Here is a 24,183-nt window from a genome sequence, read left to right as displayed (position 1 = left end):
TTTTCCGATTTGTTTATCGTAATCCCAACGAAGATCCCGTCCGGGGTTAAAAAATCATTATGAAAAGTCACGGATGGGGACAAAAAAAGCCCAAAAAAAGCTCGTAAATAGGTTTATGGTAGCACTTATCAGATAACGACGAAGCTCGCAAAGAGGCAGGCCGACGCCTGAGACTTGTAGGATTCCGCGGCGGTGTTCGTAGAGAGAGAGAGAGAAATGGATAAAAGAAAAGAGATATTTTGAGAATTTTGGCGGCTTATTATTTTCTAGAAGCGTGCGAGAAAAGGACTCGTGGCGAATCAGGCGTCGCGGGGAAGAACAAAAATTGAATTTAATTAATCGGGAACTATTGGGCGGGGGGATATTATAAGAACGAGGACAACGCAGCAACGGAAAAAGGGCGTGCCACGTAGCAGCCGAGGGGCGCGTGAGAGGTGACGTCGGCGGGGAGGGGGGAAATATCCCAGCTGTAATTAATCGGAGAAAATAAATAAGGCGAGTAAATAAATCGGAGAAAAGAAGAGGGGAATGGGAGGGGGGGGGGGATGGAATCTGGGGAGAGTCTATATAAGTCGATGGCTATGGCGGATTTGGGAGAGAGGAAGGGATTTAAGGGGGGAGGAGTGAAGCGGAGATCGCGCGGAGGAGTGGAGATTTTTGTGTAATTTTGATCCAGATTCGTGATTTTTTTTTGAAAGGAATGGCGGCGATGGCGGGGTCTTCGTCTCTGCAAATGTTGAACGAGCCGCGGGTGTTGCGAGCCGTCGTCCGGGGGAAGAACGTCAGCGCGGTGGGGCGGCGTCCCGCCGGCAAGCGTCGCGGAGTAGAGGTAGTGAAGATCGAGAGCAAGTTCTTCGGTGAGAGATTACGCGCCGGGGAGCGGTCTCATCAATGGAGATCCGCAGGCCCGGGTCAGTATCCAAAGCTCAGAGTTGTTAGGCAGTCCATGTCCTTCTCTCAGGTCCCCGAGAAGAACCTGGGGCTCTACGACCCGTCTCTCGACAAGGATGCTTGCGGGGTTGGGTTTGTGGCCGAGCTCTCCGGCCAATATAACCGCAAGACTGTAAGCGTCGTGCTGCCACTGATGAAAAAATTCGGGGAGATGTTGTTGATCGTGTAAACTGATGAATTTATCGTTTTTATAGGTTGCGGATGCGGTGGAGATGCTGGAGCGCATGGCTCATCGTGGCGCTTGTGGGTGTGAGACGAATACTGGGGATGGGGCTGGTATCCTTGTAGCCCTTCCTCACAGTTTCTTCGCCGAGGTTTGTTTTGTCTTCTCTGTTTGCATCTTTTTGAAATTGATTTGATCGGTCTCTGATATTTATTTGTCATGGGTTTTTTTTTCCAGAATACCAAGGCTTTGGGATTTGAGTTGCCACCCCCAGGTGAGTACGCTGTGGGCATGTTTTTCCTGCCAACCATAGAAAGTCGCCGAGAAGAGAGCAAGGCAGTGCTTGCCCAGGTAATTTTACCCGACCCCCGCCTCATGTTCTTTCTTTGTTTGATTCATTATATCGAGTCTACCAAATTTTATTGAATTTTATGTATATCTAGGAGACAATATGACAGATGGAGTGGATTCTCTGTTGTTTTTTTTTTTTGTAATTGTTTTGGTAATGATTTTTTTTATAATTGTTTCTTTTGCCTTTTATTTCATTTCTTAGTCCGCTGAAGCGGATGATAGAGCTTAATGGGTAAAGAAGTGAGTTATCGATTTGACACCCACATATGTTACTATCGCTATTCTTATAGGTGGCGGAGTCGCTGGGGCATACTGTTCTTGGATGGCGGTCTGTCCCTACTGATAATTCTGGCCTTGGGAAATCTGCCGTCCATACCGAACCGGTGATCGAGCAAGTTTTTCTAACTCAAAGTTCAAGGTCCTCTATCGATTTTGAGCAACAGGTATTGTATTTACCGTGAAATTTAGTGAGCAACAGGTCTCTATCTGTATGAGCCGCGACTAACATTTGGAGGCCTCTGCGTGGGAAGATGTACATTCTGAGGAGAGATACGACGGTTGCCATCCGGGCTACCTTGAGCATGGAGTACGGAGTAGATAAGGAATTCTACATATGTTCCCTGTCCTCAAGGTTAATAGTCATTTAAGCCAGTGCATCTTATCTGAGTTATTGTGCTTTCGATTTCTGACTGTAGTTTTTCTTCCCTCTGAAATCTAGGACTATTGTATACAAAGGCCAGCTGAGGCCCGATCAGCTGAAGGCATACTACTATGCTGATGTTGGCTGTGAAAAATTCACAAGTTACATGGCCTTGGTAGGTGAACTCGGTGGAATTCTTTGTACGCCACTGTCGCTAATAGACTGATAGCTGCAGGAAAATTGGAGTTCATGAACTTCTTCCGTCTAATACGTTTCGAATTAATCAAGCGCATCGATTATGGAGTTTGTAAAAGTGTTTGATGCTTGCAATTTTTTCTAGTAAATTGGAAAATTACTTTTCACGCGTGCAATTTTATGTCAGCTTTTTCTTCCTAATGGCGAACACTCTGTATAAATGCTGACTTGGGTTAATTGAACACCTCAATTCGTATTGATCTGAATTCGTAGGTCCACTCTCGGTTCTCTACCAATACTTTTCCGAGCTGGGACAGGGCACAGCCGATGCGTGTCTTGGGTCACAACGGGGAGATCAACACGCTTCGAGGAAATAAAAACTGGTAACTGCCACTTTCATTATTCAAATGAATCACATATATCAATCTGTGAGTACTTCTCCCGTAGTCTAAATCTGTGGAACTCTGCATTGTCAGGATGAAGGCACGTGAAGGTCTCCTGAAGTGCGAACAGATGGGTCTTACAAAGAATGAGCTGAAAAAACTTCTGCCCATCGTCGATGCCAGCTCATCTGATTCAGGTTCTACATTTGTTGAATAACAATTATTCTGAGGATCCCAAATTTAAATTATTTGTATCTGATTCTAACTAAAAAGTGCGACTTCTGTACCTATACAGGGGCTTTTGATGGCGTTCTTGAACTTCTAATTCGGTCTGGGCGGAGTCTTCCTGAAGCCGTCATGATGATGATACCCGAAGCATGGCAGAATGATAAGAACATGGATCCTGAGAGGCGAGCTCTGTATGAGTACTTTTCTGCTCTTATGGAACCGTGGGATGGACCGGCGCTCATCGCATGTATGAAACTACAGAATCGCCCAGATTTTGCTTAATATATTTACATCTCGGTATAATCTCTAAACTTGGAAAATACATCCATTCCCTCGATGCAGTTACTGATGGGCGTTACCTGGGAGCTACTCTGGATCGCAATGGCTTACGACCTGGTCGATTCTATATCACGCACAGCGGTCGTGTCATCATGGCGAGCGAAGTTGGCGTGGTGGACATCGCCCCTGAAGACGTGGCCAAGAAGGGAAGGCTGAACCCAGGAATGATGCTGCTGGTGGATTTCGAGAACCACGCGGTGGTCGACGACGAGGCTCTAAAGAAGCAGTACTCGCAGGCGAGGCCTTATGGCGAATGGCTGAAGAGACAGAAGATGCTTCTTGAGGACATCGTCAGCTCTGTTCCAGAGGCAGATAAGCTTCACCCTCCTGTTTCGGGGGCGGTGCAAGTAAGTTGAAACAACGTGAATTTCATCCGAGTTTATGTGATTTGTTTTTGTTAATCGTGGATTAATCGTTCGTTGTTTCCTTCATCAGGCCGGCGATCATGCTGAGACCATGGAAGACGCGGGTGTCCGTGGCTTAGTGGCTCCTTTGAAGGCGTTTGGGTCAGTATTTCTCTCCCGCATCCGCTTTGTTTGAAGTCAACTTTTGATTCTAGGTTTTGGGAATAAGAACAGTGAGACAGAAGAAGTTGTCAATTACTGTTTTCTAGATAGGAAATCATCTGTGGGTTCTTCTGCGTAGGTATACTGTGGAGGCGTTGGAAATGTTGCTCATTCCCATGGTGAAGGATGCAGCCGAAGCCCTGGGATCCATGGGAAATGATACTCCGCTCGCTGTCATGTCGGACAGGGCGAAAATTCCTTCGGAATACTTCAAACAGATGTTCGCTCAGGTCACGAACCCTCCGATCGATCCGATCCGAGAGAAAATCGTCACATCGACGGAGTGCATGATTGGCCCAGAAGGAGACTTGACTGAAACCACGGAGGAACAGTGCAATCGCTTGGCTTTGAAGGGCCCTCTGCTCTCAATCGGAGAAATGGAAGCCATAAAGAAGATGGACTTCAAGGGGTGGCGTAGCAAGGTTTTGGACATCACCTTCCCCAAGAGTCACGGGCGTAGAGGTTTAGAAGAAACCCTGGACAGAATCTGTTCCGAAGCTCGCCAGGCCATCCACGAGGGCTACATGCTGCTGGTATTATCCGACAGAGGTAAAAACGAAGGCAATCTCATCCGGGAAATCGTTTAATTCAACACTTTTAGCATGGTTTCCATGGAATTATTTTGCTGGGCACGTAGGTTTCTCTGCGGAGCGCGTGGCGGTCAGCTCGTTGTTGGCAGTGGGCGCGGTTCACCAACACTTGGTATCAAAACTGGAGCGCACGCGAATCGGACTGATAGTGGAGTCGGCGGAGCCGCGCGAAGTTCACAACTTCTGCACTCTGGTGGGGTTCGGCGCCGACGCCATCTGCCCGTACTTGGCCGTGGAAGCGATATGGCGAATGCAGATCGACGGGAGGATCCCTCCAAAGGCAAACGGAGAGCTTCACTCTCGCGCGGAGCTCTTGCAGAGATACTTCAAGGCGAGCAACGACGGGATGATGAAGGTTCTGGCCAAGATGGGCATCTCCACGTTGGCGTCTTACAAGGGCGCCCAGATCTTCGAAGCCCTGGGGCTTTCTTCCGAGGTGGTTGGCAAGTGCTTCAGCGGCACGCCCAGCAGAGTCGAAGGCGCGACGTTTGAGATTCTCGCGAGGGACTCTCTCCGTCTTCACGAGCTGGCCTTCCCCACTCGCGCGCTGCCGCCCGGCAGCGCGGAAGCCGTGGCGCTGCCCAACCCTGGAGACTACCACTGGAGAAAAGGCGGAGAGATTCATCTCAACGACCCTCTCGCCATCGCCAAGCTGCAGGAAGCTGCTCGGACGAACAGCGTGGCGGCTTACAAGGAGTACTCGGCGCGCGTGCAGGAGCTGAACAAGTTGTGCAATCTTCGAGGCATGTTGAAGTTCAAGGACGTTCCTGGGAAGATCAGCTTGGAGGAGGTGGAGCCTGCCGCGGCTATCGTGAAGCGTTTCTGCACCGGCGCGATGAGTTACGGGTCGATTTCTCTGGAGGCCCACACGGCGCTGGCCGTTGCGATGAACACGATTGGAGGGAAATCTAATACCGGTACGACCCTTTTTACGTACATCTTCATTTATATGTTTATTCTTGTATTTTCTGTTCATCTGAAATCCTGTTTGCGACTGTGAAGGCGAGGGAGGGGAGGATCCTACCCGGATGGTGCCTCTTCCAGACGGCTCGATGAACCCGAAGAGAAGCTCCATCAAGCAGGTTGCCAGCGGGCGATTCGGAGTCACGAGTTACTACCTCACTAACGCCGACGAGCTCCAGATTAAGATGGCTCAGGTAATGCGACGCTTAGAACAAGTCGTTAATCGTTTTTTTTTTTTTTTCTGTTCATTCCTTTTTCTGCCCTCGTGTGTGTGCTGCCGAGAGAAAGGTGCCCGTCGAAACGAACATATGCTTCCTATTTTCGCGATGCACTCGTTTTGGGAACGGGCGTTCCTCTTGTTTATGAATTTATGTTCGTGACAGATGTGGCTGAGTCTACAAAGCACCATGTGTGTCTTTGTATAGATGATGCGTACCTTATGAAATTGGGTGAGGTTAGACGTGGTTGGCATTTCCATTCGCTCCTTGACATTGATGTTTTCTAACTCATGCGTTTCGTTCTAATCTCTCGCGACAGGGAGCCAAACCGGGAGAAGGAGGCGAGCTGCCGGGCCACAAGGTCGTAGGAGACATCGCCACCACAAGAAATTCCACCGCCGGAGTCGGCCTCATCAGCCCTCCTCCCCATCACGACATTTACTCCATCGAAGACCTCGCCCAGCTCATCCACGATCTCAAGGTATTCATCCCATTTCCTCTTCTTTCTTTGAGTTTTTTTGAGCGAACGGGGGTGTTGATAAAAAATCGATTTTTTTTTTTTTTGTTTTTTGTCTTTGGGTGCGAAGAACGCGAACCCAGGCGCACGAATCAGCGTGAAACTGGTGTCTGAGGCCGGAGTCGGGGTGATCGCCAGCGGCGTAGTGAAGGGGCACGCGGACCACGTTTTGATATCGGGGCACGACGGAGGAACGGGGGCGTCTCGCTGGACGGGCATCAAGAACGCCGGGCTTCCGTGGGAGCTGGGGCTGGCCGAGACCCATCAGACCCTGGTGGCCAACGACCTCCGAGGAAGAACAGTTCTGCAAACGGACGGGCAGTTGAAAACGGGACGGGACGTGGCGATCGCGGCTCTCCTCGGCGCGGAAGAGTTCGGATTCAGCACCGCGCCGCTGATAACTCTCGGATGCATCATGATGAGAAAGTGCCACAAGAACACCTGCCCGGTGGGGATCGCGACGCAGGACCCGGTTCTACGAGCCAAGTTCGCGGGGCAGCCCGAGCACGTCATCAACTACTTCTTCATGCTGGCGGAAGAGGTCCGCCAGATCATGTCCGAGCTGGGTTTCCGCACCGTCACGGAGATGATCGGCCGGTCCGACGTGCTAGAACTGGACGAGGAAGTGGTGAAGAAGAACGAGAAGCTGGAGAACATCGACCTGTCGCTGCTTCTGAAGCCGGCAGCGGAGATCCGGCCCGAGGCGGCGCAGTACTGCGTGCAGAAGCAAGACCACGGGCTGAGCGCCGCCCTGGACAACAAGCTGATCGCCTTATCGAAGCCGGCTCTGGACAAGCGCGTTCCGGTCTTCATCGACCTGCCGGTTCAGAACGTGAACCGGGCGGTGGGGACGATGCTCAGCCACGAAGTGTCCAAGAAGTACCATATCAAGGGGCTGCCGTCGGACTCAATCCACATCAAGCTGACGGGGAGCGCCGGGCAGAGCTTGGGCGCGTTCGTCTGCCCGGGGATCACCATCGAGCTGGAAGGAGACGGGAACGACTACGTCGGGAAGGGGCTCTCCGGGGGGAAGATCGTCGTCTACCCTCCGAGACGAAGCAACTTCGACCCCAAGGAGAACATCGTCATCGGCAACGTGGCGCTCTACGGCGCCACCAAGGGCGAGGCCTACTTCAACGGGCTGGCCGCCGAGAGGTTCTGCGTGAGGAACTCCGGCGCCAGGGCCGTGGTGGAGGGCGTCGGCGACCACGGCTGCGAGTACATGACCGGCGGCGTCGTCGTCGTCCTCGGCAGAACGGGACGGAACTTCGCCGCCGGCATGAGCGGGGGAATCGCCTTCGTGCTCGACGTCGACGGGAGCTTCCGCACCCGGTGTAATACGGAGCTCGTCGATCTCGACAAGGTCGAAGACGACGAGGACGTGACTACCCTTCGCATGATGATCCAGCAGCACCAGCGCCACACCAGGAGCCAGCTCGCCGGACAAGTGCTCGCCGATTTCGATATCCTTCTCGCCAAGTTCGTCAAGGTGTTCCCTCGCGATTACAAGCGGATTCTTCTGAAGATGAAGGCCGACGAGGAAGCCAGGGACGCTCGGCAGAGGGAGGAGGAGGCGGAGCTCCTGAAGAAGAACGCCTTCCTGGAGCTCAAGAAGCTGGCTTCTGCGGCCGCCGCGGTCGAGAAGAAGGTAATCCAGTCCAGTCCGCTGTTTTTTAATCTTCCTTGGATTTTGCGCCTATAATCTGGTAGATGGTTTTTAGAAGGTGGAGACGCCGGAGAGGCCGACGCGGGTGGCTAACGCGGTCAAGCACCGAGGGTTCGTCAACTATGAGCGGGAAGGCGTGGCTTACAGAAACCCAGTTGATCGCATCAAGGATTGGAAGGAAGTTGCCGAGGAGTCCAAGCCCGGGCCGCTCCTCAAGACTCAGTCGGCCAGATGCATGGACTGCGGCACCCCCTTCTGCCACCAGGTAGATGAGACCGTCCGTCTTCGTTGCTCGAGGACAAGAACCGGGGGCCCTCTGAAATTCTAAAATTCTTGCGTTTCTGGTGGGTTGCAGGATAACTCGGGGTGCCCTCTGGGGAACAAAATACCGGAGTTCAACGAGTTAGTGCACCAGGAGAGGTGGCGGGAGGCGCTGGACAGGCTTCTGGAGACGAACAACTTCCCAGAGTTCACCGGGCGCGTCTGTCCGGCGCCGTGCGAGGGCTCCTGCGTTCTGGGCATCATCGAGAACCCCGTCTCCATTAAGAGCATCGAGTGCGCCATCATCGACAAGGGCTTCAAGGAGGGCTGGATGGTCCCTCGCCCTCCCCAGAAGAGAACTGGGTCAGTCCGAGGAGATGAAATCAGATCAGATCGGATCAAATCAAATCAAATCAAGGTCGTCTTCTTCCATGGGCTGACGGGAGTTTGGGGCTTGGTTTGTGCAGGAAGAAGGTGGCGATTGTGGGGAGCGGGCCGGCGGGGCTGGCGGCGGCGGACCAGCTGAACAAGATGGGCCACACGGTCACGGTCTTCGAGCGCGCGGACCGGATCGGCGGTCTGATGATGTACGGCGTCCCCAACATGAAGACCGACAAGATCGACATCGTCCAGCGTCGCGTCGACCTCATGGCCGAAGAAGGCGTCAACTTTGTCGTCAACGCCAACGTCGGGACCGACCCGGCCTTCTCTCTCGCCCGTCTCCGCTACGACAACGACGCCCTCATCCTCGCCTGCGGCGCCACCAAGCCACGGTCAGCTTCTTCTTCTTCTTTCTCTTCTTCTTGTATTCTTGGGTCTCTGGTCTTACCGGGTTTTGGGTCTCAGCGATCTTCCGGTGCCGGGGAGGGAGCTGGCTGGGGTGCACTTCGCCATGGAGTTCTTGCACGCGAACACGAAGAGTTTGCTGGACAGCAATCTAGCGGACGGCAAGTTCATCTCGGCCAAGGGGAAGAAGGTGGTCGTCATCGGGGGAGGCGACACGGGCACGGACTGCATCGGCACCTCGATCCGCCATGGCTGCGCCAGCCTCGTCAACCTCGAGCTCCTCCCCGAGCCCCCCGTCAAGCGGGCTCCCGGCAACCCCTGGCCCCAGGTGCGACCCGCCGACCCACCGATTTCCGCCCTCGTCTTCAGAAACTAACTTGAGACTCTCCTTGCTCGGGCAGTGGCCGCGGATCTTCCGAGTGGACTACGGGCACCAGGAGGCGGCGACCAAGTTCGGCAAGGACCCGCGGTCCTACGAGGTCCTGACCAAGCGGTTCATCGGGGACGAGACCGGCGCGGTCCGCGGGCTCGAGATCGTGCAAGTCCGCTGGGCCAAGGACGCCACCGGCCGCTTCTCCTTCCAGGAAGTCGCCGGCTCGGAGGAGGTCCTCGAGGCGGACCTCGTCCTCCTCGCCATGGGCTTCCTCGGCCCGGAACAGGTGCTGAAAACAAAAAAACAAAAAAAAAATTCAAGTTATTGAATGATTAATCAACTGTTTGTTTGGTGGGTTCTGCAGAAAATCGCGGACGAGCTCGGAGTGGAGAGGGACGGGAGGTCCAACTTCAAGGCGGAGTACGGGCGGTTCTCGACCAGCGTGGAGGGCGTGTTCGCGGCAGGGGACTGCAGAAGAGGGCAGTCGCTGGTCGTGTGGGCTATCGCCGAGGGCCGCCAAGCGGCTTCCCAGGTGGACCGCTTCCTCAAGGAGGAGCCCGCCGTCGCCCCCGACGTGGCTACCAACGGCTCGTGCCACTCCGACCTGGAAGACCTCGTCAAGAACCCCTCCGCCAAGCGCACCGTCGCCGCTTAGCTTCGCCGAACCCCCCCCCCCCCCTCCCCCCAAGTTTTGCCCTCTTTTCCTGGAAGAAAAAGGGTTATTTATTTGTTTTGCGTTTCGTTTCGGAGTCCTGTACAACCTCCGGAACAAATAAAGAAATGAATAAATTAGCACGGGTTCATCCTGAACGACTTGGAGATGCAGCATTGATGATGAATTACAAGAGGAAGTGCCCGGGATCGGTAAAATCCGCCAGCAACTGATACAGCGCGAGAGCAAATCTCCATCGGCGATCGGTGCTGTTCTAAGACTGGATTGACCTCCGAAAGCGGAGATGAGAGATTAAACCTCGGGGCTAGATCTCTATCACGCTCTCCAGTGTAGGCCTCCAGACGACGAGCTTGGCCTTCCTCCGCGCCTCCCTCCGCCTGGCAATCTCCTTCATCACGTCTTCGAGTCGCTTCCCTCCTTCTTCCTCGATCTGCCGCGCCAGCCACTCCACTTCCTCTCTCGTCAGCACCACCTTGATCTTCGTCGCTCGCCGCTCCTCGCCGCCCTTCTCCTCCGCCGAGCTCCGCTGCGCGCAGTTCCCCATTCCACTTCGCCGCGGAAGAAACTCAGCGGGCTCCTTCTTCCCTCGTCTTAAAAAGAGAGGGGAAGATGTGGGCCGATTGGGCGTCTTGCAATAATTGACAGGCCCACAAAGTAACAGCAGGCTAATATAATCCGCTGGCACCAACTTTCCAGCTCTGCAGCTCTACCTTCTCCCAATATTTCTATTAAAAATTAAACCCACATTCCAGCTGTTTTCATCCCTCGACATGATGAAATATTGGGACGGGAGGAATTACAGTAAAATTAGACTGATTCCTTTAATAAAATCAGTGAGTCTTATTATTTGAATCTGCCCCCCTTACCCGCTCCGTCGGATGGCTGTACACTTGTAATGCTGCGGTCTGACTGAAGTTTGGTCACGACAGCACTGAGACTGTTGGTGCATGTTATTAGGGGGGGACCAAACTTTCCGGCAGGTTTCGGTTGGGCATTACACTGGGCCTAAGATTCCAATTATTATTGCTAGTAATATTATATTTTGTGAAGTTAAATAGTAAGATACTCTGGCATTAACATTACTGTTTCTGCCTCATTAGGGATTAAGCCCCAGAGACAGCTGTCATCTTCAATGGTAAAAACTCATGGTCAAATGGCGGCGATTTTCTGTGCAAGTTTCTTCCAGTCTAGGCCTCACTCAAACTGAGCTAGGGATTGGGGATTGAATCAAATCGGATTATTAAAAAATTTGGACTTAGTTTTCACTGAACAAAAGTCAATTTGATCCGAGCAGTTATTGATGGCAAAAGTAATCTACGACTGTTTCATCAAAGTCAAACGGTTCAAAAAACCAAGTAAAAACAAAATCTCTCTCTCTCTCTCTCTCTCTGAATGTATATATATATATATAGGGTTAATATCACGGTTCAGCCTAAAGTTTTCCGAAAATTCGAGTTACAGCCCTATCTTTTTTTTGGCCGCGTCACAGCCCGAAACGCCCATTTGGTCCGCCGCCGCAGCCCGGGCGTGACGTGGACTCGACGTGGCTGCCAGGTGGAATTCTGGCGGCGTCCACGTAAGCTGAATCCACCTGGCAGACACGTGGAGTCCACGTCATAACGCGATTTGAAGAAAGTGAGAAATAGGAATGATTAGTCACCTGGGAGTGAGTCACCCGGGAGAGAACGCAGAAGGGTGGTGAAGGAGAAGGAGACGGTGGAGAAGGAGGAAGAAAGGGCGTCGGGGAGAAGGGGCTTCCATTTTACGTGAGCTTCGTTGGAGAGGAGAGGAGAGCTCGTTGCGAGCTTCTTCTTGTCTACGGGCGTTCCACGAGGTAGGGTTCTTGGCTCTATGTCCCTACTAAGGTTCTAATCAGGCAGATCGTTCCTTTTTGCTGCGTCACTTGGGCGATCTATAGGGCATTTAGTTTGAGGAAATACATTTCAGTCTTACCGTTTTATGCACATTCCACCTGCATATTCCTATTCCCAAATACATTGAGCCAGTTTTCTCTTCTTCCTTTCTCTCCCGAATAGAACACCTAGGTTCGTATCAGAGGCCACTTCAACTAAAACACTTTTCGTAGCCATTCAGGCCCACTAATCTGCTAATTAGAGGTCTAAGATATACCTATGTAACATTGATTTTTTTTTAACACAAACTCTGTAATGTTAAATTCCTCAAGGTAATATTGATCTGAGGAAAGTCGTATAAAACCAGAGCAAACATCTATTCAACAGAGTTTGAAGCTATCCTACCGTCTATTTCTTGATATTGCCGCCAATTTGTGGGCCAAATTGGTGAAATCTAATGAAAATTTAATGACGATGGATTAGCATTGAATGGTTTGAGTCATTCTTCCGCGTGTTCATTCACTTAATCATGGGTCATCTCCTAGTTTTTTCTCGGAATTTTCATGTTTATTTTCGACGAATGTATCCTGCTGCGTGTCGGTCGACAGTTCTTGCGTGTGAAAATTGTCCTAAAATTCTCTTGGCTATTTTTTTTATCACCGCTAATTTCTGGCCCATATTGCTGAAATGTTTTGCAAATTTAATGATGATGAGTAAGCATTGAATGGTTCGACTAATTCATCTGCATATTCATTTGCTGAGTCATCGTTCATTTCCTCGTTTTTTCTCAGATTTTTCATGTATATTTTCTAAGAATGTATCTTATTGCGCGTCGATTGACAGTACTGGCTTTTGAAAATTGCCTTAAACATTCATTGCCTGGGCTGTAGAAGCTATCCTACTGTCTATTTCTTGTTATTGCCGGAAATTTCTGGCCCATGTTGCTGAAATTTTATGAAAATTTAATGACGATGGATTAACATTGAATGGTTTGAGTCATTCATCCGCGTGTTCATTCTGTGATAGGTCGATTTTAAATGATCTTTAGTTGGGATAGGTGGATTTTAAATGATCTTATAATTTGTTAGATATAACCATCTTTCTATCTGTGGATTGTTTCCTCGTGTGGTGACCTGCTGGTTTTTTTAAACCGCAAAGGATATCTGTGGACTGTATATCTCAATCTTTATGTCAGTTTATTAATGTGTTTTTTCTACATGATTTCTTACTTATCAATGTACATATCTACAGGCTTTTTGTCTAGCTACGTAGCTCTCTATCTTTGTACATATCTACCTTGATGCAAAATTCCTTTTTAACCCATACGTTTTGGAATTCTATTTGACTTAACTCCTCGGCTCAATGCGAACATCCTTTTGTTTTTTTGCATTTTTAGGCGTTCTTCTATTCTTTGACGGTGGACGCTTGGCTTTAAGTAATGTAAGTTTTTATTATCTTTATTTTTCCCTTTGTACTTAAATATTGTATTTTTTATTATTTCCAATGTAATTTCAGATCTCTGTTTGTCGTAGAAGAATGTAAGATCTCCTTGGTAATTTAAGTATTTTGCACGCATGATCAATTACTGTTTTCCATCTATCTCTTATACAGGGATGATGACGAGTGTAAGGTGTTTGGTTCTGATTACGATAGCGATGATGACTCTGAATATGATATAGGTAGGGAAGAGGAGGAAAGTGAAGTGTACTTAAGTGCCCCCGACGAATATTCGAGTGACGAATGGGATGAGGAATTGGTAGACGGCCACAGACTTAGAAACGAACATGTCCAACAACAAACATTTGTTGCTGGATATCATAGCGAGTATGATGATTCCGAGGGTGACATGTTAACCCCCAATGATACCGATGATGAGGATGAAAATGGAAGGTACATATATAGGCGGAAGACGTATGATCCAGGCTGTCCCACTGAGAGTTTTATATTTCAATTGGGCATGAAATTTGAATCGGCTTCTCAGTTTAGGGCAGCTGTAAAGGACCATGCTATATGGAACGGATTCAACATCACTTTTCCAAGGTCCGGTGACCGGAAAGTTGAAGTTGTTTGCAAGGGATGTTGCCCGTGGAGGATATACGCTAGTTGGGATAGAACGAGAGAGGCATTTGTAGTGAAAACGCTTAATGATACTCATTCGTGTACTGGAGCTCCGAGGAACAGCCAAGCCGATTATCATTGGGTTGCGAAACACTTTTTAGAGAAAATTTGGATGAATATGTATTTGAAGGTGGCAGATATGATGCGGGAAATAAATGAACTATTCGGAATCACCGTTTCAAAGCAAACCTGTTATAGATCTAGGTCCGAGGCGCGCATGAAGCTTCGAGGAACTTTGGACGACCATTATCACATGCTTCCTGCATATGTTGCCGAGTTAAAAAAGGTAAATAGGAATGGTACTTTTGAGCTGGTTCTTGATAGAGCGACTCCAGATTCTTTGGTTAGGTTTAAGCGCCTCTACATATGTTTTGATTCTATAGCAAGAGGTTTTCTTGAAGGTTGTAGACGAGTCATTGGATTGGACGGATGTTTTTTGAAGACCCAACTTAAAGGCCAACTATTGAGTGCTATTGGGAAGGACGGGAATAATCAAATGTTCCCCATTGCCTGAGCGGTAGTCGAAGGTGAAAATCAATCTTCGTGGACTTGGTTTATTCAGCTTCTGATGAATGATTTAGGAATGGTTGACGGAAATGGCTGGACTCTTATTAGAGATCAGCAGAAGGTACAAATGTTTTTTATTTCTTTGAACTCTTAATGCTTATCGTCCAACAACTGTAGTATTTTAACAGATTGGTCCTGTCTAACATCGTGCAGGGACTGGAAAATGCAGTGGCGAATTTATTACCCAATGCGGAGCATAGGAATTGTGCTAGGCACATCTATGCAAATTGGAAGAAGAAAGGGCATTCTACAGAAATTTTGAAGAACTTATTCTGGAGAGCTGTGAAGTCTACAACGCATGAAGATATCCAACGGATTATGAGGGAGATGAGCATAGTGAATCCACAAGCTGCGCAAGACTTCCAAGACATAGGTATATAGAAGTTTTGCAGGGCGTACATTAGTAGGGATACAAAGTGTGAGGTGATTGACAACAACATTTGCGAGTGCTTCAACAATTACATCATACATGCTGGAAGAAATTAGAGGTGCAGTCATGCAGAGAGTAGCAAAAAAAAGGGAGTTGTTTTCTAACAGAAATGATACGTTATGCCCTCGGATAAGGGAGTTGGTCGAAGAGAACAAGAAGAAGTCAAGGACATGCACTCTTAGGCATGCGGGGAAGTATCAATTCGAGGTTACAGACTTGGGAAGCAGATTTGTGGTTGATCTACTTCGTAGAACATGCAGTTGCGGATATTGGGAGTTAAGGGGCATTCCATGCCCCCATGCTATAGCTTGCATTCATTGGATCAAGGAGGACCCCGTCATTTTTGTCAGTGAGTGGTTGAAGAAAGATGTCTACCAACTAGCATATAGTTACGGTATCCCGCCAATGAATGGAAAAAACTTATGGTGCGAAGCTGACGGGAGCTATCTTTTCCCTCCTCTTGTGAGGAGACAACCTGGAAGGCCCAAGCTGAAGAGGAAAATTGACGTCAGTGAGAAAGAACCCATGGTACAAAGACTATCGAAGAAAGGCGTGCATATCACGTGCTCCCTCTGCCACCAAGTTGGCCATAATCGGAAGACATGTATCGAACGAAGAATAGAAGCTGGAGGCCAAGTACAGTTTTAATTTTATGCCCAACTTTGTTTACATGCTTCTTTGAGTTTTTTCAATGTTAACTAATAAAGTTGTTTGATCGATCATGCAGGGATCTCAGCGGTCTACATATCCGCCAATTATCAAAGAATGCAGGGATCGCCGGTGAAGTTACAATGGGGCGACGAAACCTCAATGCGCTCGACCTTATTATTCACGTGCACTGTCAGAACATTTGTAGAACATGATTTACTTGTTATTTAATGATATGAATAATTTCCGTATTCGCTATATATGTGGCCGTCTATGTGGTCCTCTATCACAATTGATATGTTTCTCTTTGTTTATGTTAATATCTATCTCATCAGATATGTTTTGATAGATATGTCCTCTCTACATATTCACGTCTATATCCTTATATATGTCTATCTTTATCTCAAAGTCTGTATTGATCTACGCGTATTTATGGTTCTATCCTTATCTTTACCTCTTTATATATTTCTGTTGATCTACTTCTATTTATGTCTCGGCTTCTCAGTTTCTGTTGATCTACTCAATGGGGCTTATTTAAAATTTGTGCCTAATCATTCAAGAAAAGAATTTATACATTTACCTTCAATCGTGGTCGTAATGATTTGTCAAAACATTTCAAACCGCTGTTTATGATGTTGCTTTTAATGTGAATGGTTTTATCGACATAGATGTGTATCAATAATTTCTGTTAAAAACGTCATGAAATTTGTATGTGTTTGCTTCCTCAGGTGGCATAATTTCAAACATTTAGAAGACAATTTCATTATGCACTAGATCAGCATTATAATGTAATTTGCTTAATTTCCTCAGGTCTGCTCAATTAATTCATTAACCAAAACGATAAACCAAACTAAACATTAAGTGCAATAACCAGAAGTCAGCATGCGAAAGTGGGGATACAACTTTAAATTCCTTCAGTTGCACAACAACATCAATTATGGACGGCCTGTCATGGGGATACATATTCGCCTTATATTCTTGGGTCCACAATACTGCATACATCTCCTTGTTCCAGTTTTGTTTGAGCTCTCTGAGTAATGTGGGTTCTGTCCACATCAATTGCTGGCCTTCCAGTAACGAGCTCAAGTAGAACGACCCCCAAACTGTAAATATCAGTTTTCTCAGACATTCTATTTGTTTGAACGCATCTGCACAAGAAAATTTAAAGTTAATAATTTACAGATTTCTTATATTTAGAGACACCTACAATTCTATAAATTTGACATTAAATTATGAAAAAAATTTAAGGTGGAAGATCATCTCCCACGCCAAGATTCTCGTGGAATGGGAAGTCGGCTGAACTGATTAACAAAAGCAAATATAATTATTCTCTAACAGAAATTGGTACTTATGAATGAACAAAAAAAATGTCTTATTAAGAATAATGTTCATATTACAAAAAAAGAAATTATTGACTAGTGGATAGCTCACTTACCTGCAGTGCCTGCGTCAGAGCCAAGAGCTCTCCGCACTCTTCAGTAAGTGCTCGTTCTTCACAGACCACCTCAGCAAGATCAGGAGCAACACTCTGCATTCCTTCAACCTGGTGAAAAATCATACACGGGCCTACTAAATTTCCAATTGCTGCTTCCCAGTAAATGATGAGATTTATCTGGTGAAAAAGAAACCCTTTGGCAAAGACATAAGACTCGGAAAGCTAACGATTCAAGAACCTCAGTTGCAAATGAGAGGGCCTCTCCAATCTGATTGATAACAACCTGGGAAGGAATACTTTCTCAGATTTTTATCACAAAATTCAAGGTAGTTAAAAATTTACATTCCACTTGGGAAGTTAAATTTAGTAGAATTAAGATAGATTGAAATTGAGATAGATTGCGATATTTAGATTGCGATATCATACTTCCCAAATTGAAGATCAATCAAACCTGGAGCTCTGGTCGAATGCGCCGATTGTGCCACTATGGCTATCAGCAGGCATGGGAGTCAGCCACTGAGAGTAATCACGATCGAAATACTCCCAATCCGGAAGCATAATCCCAGAGATTCCAAGGATATCGAAGATATAAGTGGCGATCATCTTCTTGACGGAGAAGGTCAAGAAAGCCACAATAAGAACAACTGCTCCCAACATAACCAGGCACGTCCGTAGAACATCTTCTCTGCCCACATTCTCATGTTCGAAGAACCCTAGAACAACAAGCGCAAATGGGCAAATGGGTATGGAAGAGCATGAATTTAGCTTGCCCATCTCCTCTTTCTCCCAAGGCACCTCCGTGGCCTGGGCGCAGGCGTTGATGACGGTGTTGCAGGTGAGGACCGTCGGCGCGACAGAGTCGAGTGGCCGCTTCAGCCGATCAAGGAGGGCAAGGGCGACGGCGAGAAGGAGGAAGAAAGGGCGTGGTCGCCGTTGTGGCCAAAGTCCTTGATCAGCGCGAACGCCCCTTCTCCCCGACGCCCTTTCTTCCTCCTTCTCCACCGTCTCCTTCTCCTTCACCACCCTTCTGCGCTCTCTCCCGGGTGACTCACTCCCAGGTGACTAATCGTTCCTATTTCTCACTTTCTTCAAATCGCGTTATGACGTGGACTCCACGTGTCTGCCAGGTGGATTCCGCTTACGTGGACACCGCCAGAATTCCACCTGGCAGCCACGTCGAGTCCACGTCACGCCTGGGCTGCGGCGGCGGACCAAATGGGCATTTCGGGCTGTGACGCGGCGAAAAAAAAGATAGGGCTGTAACTCGAATTTTCGGAAAACTTTAGGCTGAACCGTGATATTAACCCATATATATATCTCATTGGCAGGCACTCTCTCTTGTTCTCTTGCTCTCTCTATACTGTTTGATCTTTCTCTCTAGCACTATCTCATTTTATTTATGATACCTATAAATTTTAATAATTCCCAGATTTTATTCAGATCAGATTTGAAGCAGTCGTTTCAATTGAATTGGTTAGGGTCTTCTTTAACCAAATATTGGGCACTCAGACTGTTTAATTTGATCCCACCCAATATATAAATCTAGTCTGAATCAATTTTCCGACCCACCTGACAGAGGTTCTGATTAGATTAATCAATTCCTCAATCCAATCAAACATTTGACCAATCATATAAAATCCCAGATCAATAGAGCTAACTTCAGGTCTAGGTTTAGGGTTTTGCTAAAATAGTACAGAGAGCAGACGGCAAATTCTTTAGTCTTACATCTGGTTGACAGATAATTATCAGACAGCCCAATGGGGCATTGGGCTTAATAGCCCAGGTAGCAGATACGTGGCGGGCTTACAGCTTGCCACGTGCCATCCTGTTCTTGACGTTTCCCATATGAGAGTATGAGACTTTGGGACGGAGATTTGGAATTTCAGAGATCGCACGGAGGGTTGGAGATGAAATCTCTTCTTCGCTATAGGGGGCGCCTGATCTTTGGCGATGCTCATCGTCTCGCCTGGATCATTTCTCGTCCTCGATCCTACGCCTCTGCTGGGGAGTCGCCATCGCAGGTGGATCATCATCTCTCCAAGAACGGTAGCGAGGCGTCGTCTTCTCCGTCGGCTCCGGCATCCGATGCTGAAGAGGTAAAGGTGAAATTGGCGGAGGAGGGTAAAGTTACTGGGGATTATGTGAACGAAACTACCGGGGAGATTGGCGGGCCGAGAGGACCGGAGCCGACCCGCTATGGAGATTGGGAGCGCGGTGGCAGATGCTCCGATTTCTGATCCTCCATGTGGTAATATTCCTGTTCTCCTTGCGTCAAACGGATAATTTTTGGGTAATTATTCGTTCTGAGATCGAAAGTGACTTTTCATCCGGTGCCAACGCCTCCATAGCTTTTCTTATAAATTTTTTTCATTTTACGGATTCGAAGATTCGGAATCGCCTCCCTGTGAATAGTGGGAGAATTTATGCTCAGTGATCCTCGAATCTCACAAAGTCTACGGTAAATTCGTAGACTTTGTCATGAAAAGGACGATGTATAGTAAAGGATACTAAACTTGTTGAAGGAGTTAAACTAATGGCGTTGGATGTCAGTTCCTCTCTGTTACCTGCAGAAGGAGAGATTGCCAAGCCGATTCCCAAAATTCCGCTCATGTAGCATCACGTCTAGGTGTTGACCCCATGACGAAACCAGGGGAAAACATTCTAATAACGGCTAAGTCCCCTACGGCCGATAGCGAGTTGGGTCCTGGTCTCACTTGAGAGATTAAATGTGGGCACAATTTAGTCCTCCTTACGCATCTGTTGTTCATGTCACTTTACATTCAGGCAATGTCCAATTTGGTTGACATCCCAGCGGCAATTAGATCAGGTAGGCAGGATCATGCCAGGTGGTTACTTGAGTTTCCTTAATCTTACCGGATGTCTGATGGACTTTTGCCTGTATAATGTAGACTCCCATGATTTGATCCCCAGTTCTTGATTTGACCCTAGTTTACCTGTAGTGCGACGACCTGGAGCTGCTTATATCTATGTAGATGGTGACTGTATAAACCCACAGAAGGGAGCAATAAGTCCCACTTTTTTCTGGGTATTTTAATGGCAGCGGCATCTTCAGATGGGGGCATTTTGGTTATTGAGATATCGACAATGAGTTTTCATCTCTCTCTTCTTTTATCTATTTGAGTGGTTTTCTTGCTCTATCTTCTTTGGCCCCGGGGAAGATGAGAACCCTTAATCAAATAACGAGGCTCATTAAGCCCAAAGTGTCTCACTTCCAACAATATCCTTGCAGACGATCAGGAAATAGTGGGATGTTTCTATGATGACACGATGAAGCTAGTTCTAATTTCTCTTCTCAGAACAGTCCTCCCTTATTCTTCTTTCTTTCTCTCTTCAATATTTAGTTCAACACAAGTACTAAATATCAATTTCTGCTTCGATTATGAGCTCGTGGAGTAGATTGTTTCCTCTAATTTTTATATTAATTGTTTCGCAATCGATGAAATAGGTTTTTTTACTAATTCTGGTTGCTTTTCACTTCAAGAAAAAACGTCTTATTTTCTTCTAGTCCAATACATCAAATCAGACATCAATTGACGGTATCTGGGGGCTTTTCTTGACTGTTACTTTTTTCTCGTTGACAAAGTTTTTTTCTTTTAAGATTCGTACTTCGACTAAGACCTAGTTCTTGGGCAGGAAAACTGCGAAGTCGTTCCCCATCAATAAGAAGTTCTCGGCTGATGCTTAGAGATCTCTCCTCTCTGAGAATCGCTTATATTGCTCTACGCTCCGACTAACACACTTGTCTACTTCTCACACATATCCGTGCACTGTTTGATTTCCTTTTTTGTGCTGATTAAATATTCAAACTTCGGTAGGAGATTAATCAGATTATTGACCTGCAAATTTCGTCTTTTGCTTTGTTGTGCACACCAGAGGGATGGTAGAGATTTGGCATCAGCATTATTATTATTTATTATTGATCTCTGGTATTATTTATTAACACCTCGATCCCATGGCATATTAATCTTCTATGAGATGTGGAATTATGGATACCAATCAATTACATAAGATCATGTCAAAAGAGGGGATAGCAAGGGGGTGGCAGCTGTTGGGGGAGCTGGTATCGGTCATTATTAGTGGTCTATTATCATTAGCAGGGACGGCTAATCTGTATTTATGTAGATAATGGGGTCAAGAGTGAGGGCGAGAGGGAGGGGTTTAAGGGATGAGAGAGAGAGAGAATGAAGGTGATAGAGAGGGAGAGAGAGATGGGGGGGGGAGGTTATAAAATCAATGAGAAAATAAGTACATTGAGAATGTGGGGTGTGAAAATTTAAGACTGTTTTTTTTTTATTTTGATACAAATGAGACATGGGTTGCTATAAAATTAGTTCAACAACTGAACTAACACTTTGATAGGTCTAAGTTATATCTTGATGTTTTTAATTCTAGAAATGTGTTCTATGTGCACATAAATATTAAATTAAGTGTTGATGCTAGTTGTAACTGTAGAAACCTGCATTGAAAATTAGAGAAAATGAAAAGCCCTAAATGTTATGGTTTGATGTATCTTATAGAAAAGAGAGAAGACATGTCTAATGTGTCAGAGTAAGGGCCCATTAGACAGTGGAAAGTTAAAGAGCCCATTACACAATAATATTGGAAGACTCCCCCTCAAGGTAGAGAAAGGATGTTGTCCAGACCCAGCTTGCCACACAGTTCTTGAAAGCGAATCATGGGCAAGCCTTTGGTGAATATATCCACCCTTTGTTGGATAGAGGGAACATAAATGGTGCAGAAGTTGTCGTGGTTCAGCTTTTCTTTAATGAAATGGTGATGGAGGACCATCGAGAAGCTCCTGTTCAAGCTCGCCAACAGCCACAATGTGACGTCTGAGCCGACACGAAGGATCCAACCTTCAAGTACTGGGCTTGACGACTGATCCAATTATGTTTATTTATGCATTTATTTGTTGTTTATGAACAAGTTTATGGCCACCTGTTTGGGCCAAATTCTAGTTTATTTTGTACCTTGTGGACCATTAGGGGAATGTCTTTCAATGGACCATTCCCCTAATGGCCCATTAGAGTAATCATCCTTATAAATAAAGGAAGGTCTATTCTAGTGGGGGAAGACTTTTTGTTTTGGTAATATCAAAAGTTATCAAAAATACACTTGTTAGGACAAATTAGAGCCCCTCCAAGGATGATAACAGAAAAGTGCGTAAATAAAACTCATATATCCCTTATATCATAGGGTATGATGAACAGGGTTTTTTCCTTTCTTCTTTTGGTGGGTCCCAAATCTGGAATTGGCAGTTCCTGATCATTCCCTCATCAGGTGGAACTCAGCCACCCTCTCCACCCAACTATCGTCGATCAAGCTCAAGGGATCAATCCACATCTTGTGGATTACTGGTCCCTACGATATCGTAGACATCCTCTTCTCATCAACAAGGTGAAGATGTTCTCTTTTCTTCTCCATGGTGATTACCCGGCGTTGGACGGTTTCTCAACGCCCGATATTGTTGCTTCGCCGACGCTTGGTGGAGTCACCATTCCATGAACAAATCGACTTCAGCGGCGTCACTCTAAGTTTGGGCATCGTGGGGTACTCTGAATCGGTGGTAGCTTCTGTGTAACAGCTAGGACGACCGCAGATCTCTGCCGTGAATGATTACCACTCCATCAGTAAATTCATTATGCATTCGACCGGCTTCTCAACGCTCTCCCAATCGGTGTTTCGCCATTATTCGGTGTTGATAATCTCGGCAACCAAATCCCTCTCTGGCCTGGGATCTTGTCGCCCTCACCCAAAGGGGTTCCGATCTGCAATCGTCATTCATCGCATGTTGCCCCTTCCGGTCGTCCCTCACTATGATCTCGTTCGCTCAGCATCGATAGTGGAACCATCGATCGAGGACAAGACTTCATTGAACCTGGACCATTCTGACCGTGGCACTGCATTCATCCACCGAAGGGTCGTGTTGATCCTTCACTGTCAATTATATTTGGAGTTCATTCCTCTTCCTTGATAGATTCTTATGACCTCCTTCGGTTGGATATCATTGTGACTGTCCACTGATTACTCTGAGTCAAGAAGATTCCTCCATTCTGATAAGTCTTGCCGGAACATTTCCCCTACGTCAGACACCGGGTGTTGAAGAATGTGGAAGACTAAAATCAGGTCAAGTTCTTCCCTATCATTCCCCTTTAATTTTCAGCTTAATTATTTTCTTCATTGCTGACGATGTCGTTCCTCTGTCGGAGAGATTTATTTACTTAGGATTAGCCACTTCAACTTTGAAATAGTATTCTTTTTCTTAGCGTCGCAATAGAGTAACTAGCAACGAGGTTGTGGACACTTACGGGCAGTGATTGCCACCCCACTTCGTCAGTTTTTGGATCAATCGATCAGGTCATCAGGAGCCTATCAATCCTAGACTTCTCGTGTCCCTTGACCCATCGTTCTAAATTGGAAACAATTGAGTTACTTCTCGTTATTTTACAAATTTCATCATTCATCCGCGACATCGCATTCGACTTTCTTTATTTACTGTGTCGTAGACAAATTCAATGACACCGTCGAATTGTTTAACATTAAGTGGCAATTGACTCCACATGTTTAGTATGATCATGTAGTACGGGATCATGAGAAATACTAAAAGTCAACTTGTTGTCACAGAACAGATGACTGGGCTGGTCACTAAACAGTTGGAGCTCAGTTAGTAGACTTCTAAAGCCAAAACCCTTCACATATACCTTGAGCACAAGCCCAAAATTTGGCCTCAACACTTGAGTAAGATACACCATTTTGTTTCTTGGTACACCAGGTGATGAGATTACCGCCAAGAAAGGAACAATACCTTATGGTTGACCGATGATCAATTGGGGAGCCTGCGCAACCAGAATCGAAGTAAATATCCAAATGGAGTCCAATGTGTGTTTTGAAGACTAACCCAAGACCAATAGTACCCTTGAGGTAACAAAGTACATAGTCATCAACATACATTGTTGGGTTCTAGAGGCCTTTACTTGGACTAATATAACGAGTCCATGCAGCGAAAGACTTATAATAGAATTATAATGACATCATTAAAATCATGAAAAGAAACACATGTGCACCGATCACATTCGTAATTTCTTGGATCTTGAAATGAGACGAGTTTAGCTCATGTGTGCAGCCTCTAGAAGTATCCACACATTGATGAGCACCGTTCAACCTCTATCACTGTCGTTACGTTATCCCAATCACATCGGGAATGGAGAGGAGTCATGGGAAGAAGGACGAAGAAGAGGAAGGCCCACT

The 24,183-nt window shown here is 46.8% G+C and overlaps 1 protein-coding gene across 4 annotated transcripts; it reads left to right on the top strand.

Moving 5' to 3' along the window:
• Nucleotides 1-584: 584 nt before the first annotated feature.
• Nucleotides 585-10,000, top strand: GLT1 (NADH-dependent glutamate synthase 1). 4 transcript variants are annotated; one of them, XM_078575501.1, is made up of 23 exons: nucleotides 586-829; nucleotides 962-1,063; nucleotides 1,146-1,265; nucleotides 1,352-1,465; nucleotides 1,756-1,908; nucleotides 1,996-2,096; nucleotides 2,184-2,280; nucleotides 2,574-2,683; nucleotides 2,777-2,880; nucleotides 2,979-3,158; nucleotides 3,254-3,597; nucleotides 3,686-3,756; nucleotides 3,896-4,365; nucleotides 4,454-5,323; nucleotides 5,409-5,563; nucleotides 5,907-6,068; nucleotides 6,175-7,752; nucleotides 7,826-8,035; nucleotides 8,126-8,394; nucleotides 8,499-8,804; nucleotides 8,878-9,145; nucleotides 9,219-9,476; nucleotides 9,555-10,000. In XM_078575501.1, exons 1-23 carry the CDS (start codon nucleotides 701-703, stop codon nucleotides 9,843-9,845), a joined length of 6,462 nt encoding a protein of 2,153 aa, XP_078431627.1. In that variant the 5' UTR covers nucleotides 586-700; the 3' UTR covers nucleotides 9,846-10,000. The 4 variants fall into 4 exon arrangements, with proteins under 4 accessions (XP_078431625.1, XP_078431623.1, XP_078431627.1 ...); XM_078575500.1 differs by having other exon boundaries at nucleotides 944-1,063; XM_078575499.1 differs by having other exon boundaries at nucleotides 585-1,063; nucleotides 7,829-8,035.
• The last annotated feature ends 14,183 nt before the right edge of the window (nucleotides 10,001-24,183 follow it).

Source organism: Wolffia australiana, chromosome 5 (assembly GCF_029677425.1).
Source record: "Wolffia australiana isolate 7733 chromosome 5, ASM2967742v1".
In the NCBI taxonomy this organism is placed as follows: Eukaryota; Viridiplantae; Streptophyta; class Magnoliopsida; order Alismatales; family Araceae; genus Wolffia; species Wolffia australiana.
Note: the sequence above shows the minus strand (reverse complement) of the source record. Positions and strands in the feature narration are given on the sequence as shown.

What these genes read in the sequence shown, in the direction of transcription:
- GLT1 (XM_078575497.1), top strand. Translation starts at nt 701, where the DNA reads ATGGCGGCGATGGCGGGGTCTTCGTCTCTGCAAATGTTGAACGAGCCG. An exon ending in GCAAGGCAGTGCTTGCCCAG is followed by an intron (nt 1,466 to 1,755) that starts GTAATTTTACCC and finishes CTATTCTTATAG; the next exon opens with GTGGCGGAGTCGCTGGGGCA. An exon ending in TGGAGGGAAATCTAATACCG is followed by an intron (nt 5,324 to 5,408) that starts GTACGACCCTTT and finishes GCGACTGTGAAG; the next exon opens with GCGAGGGAGGGGAGGATCCT.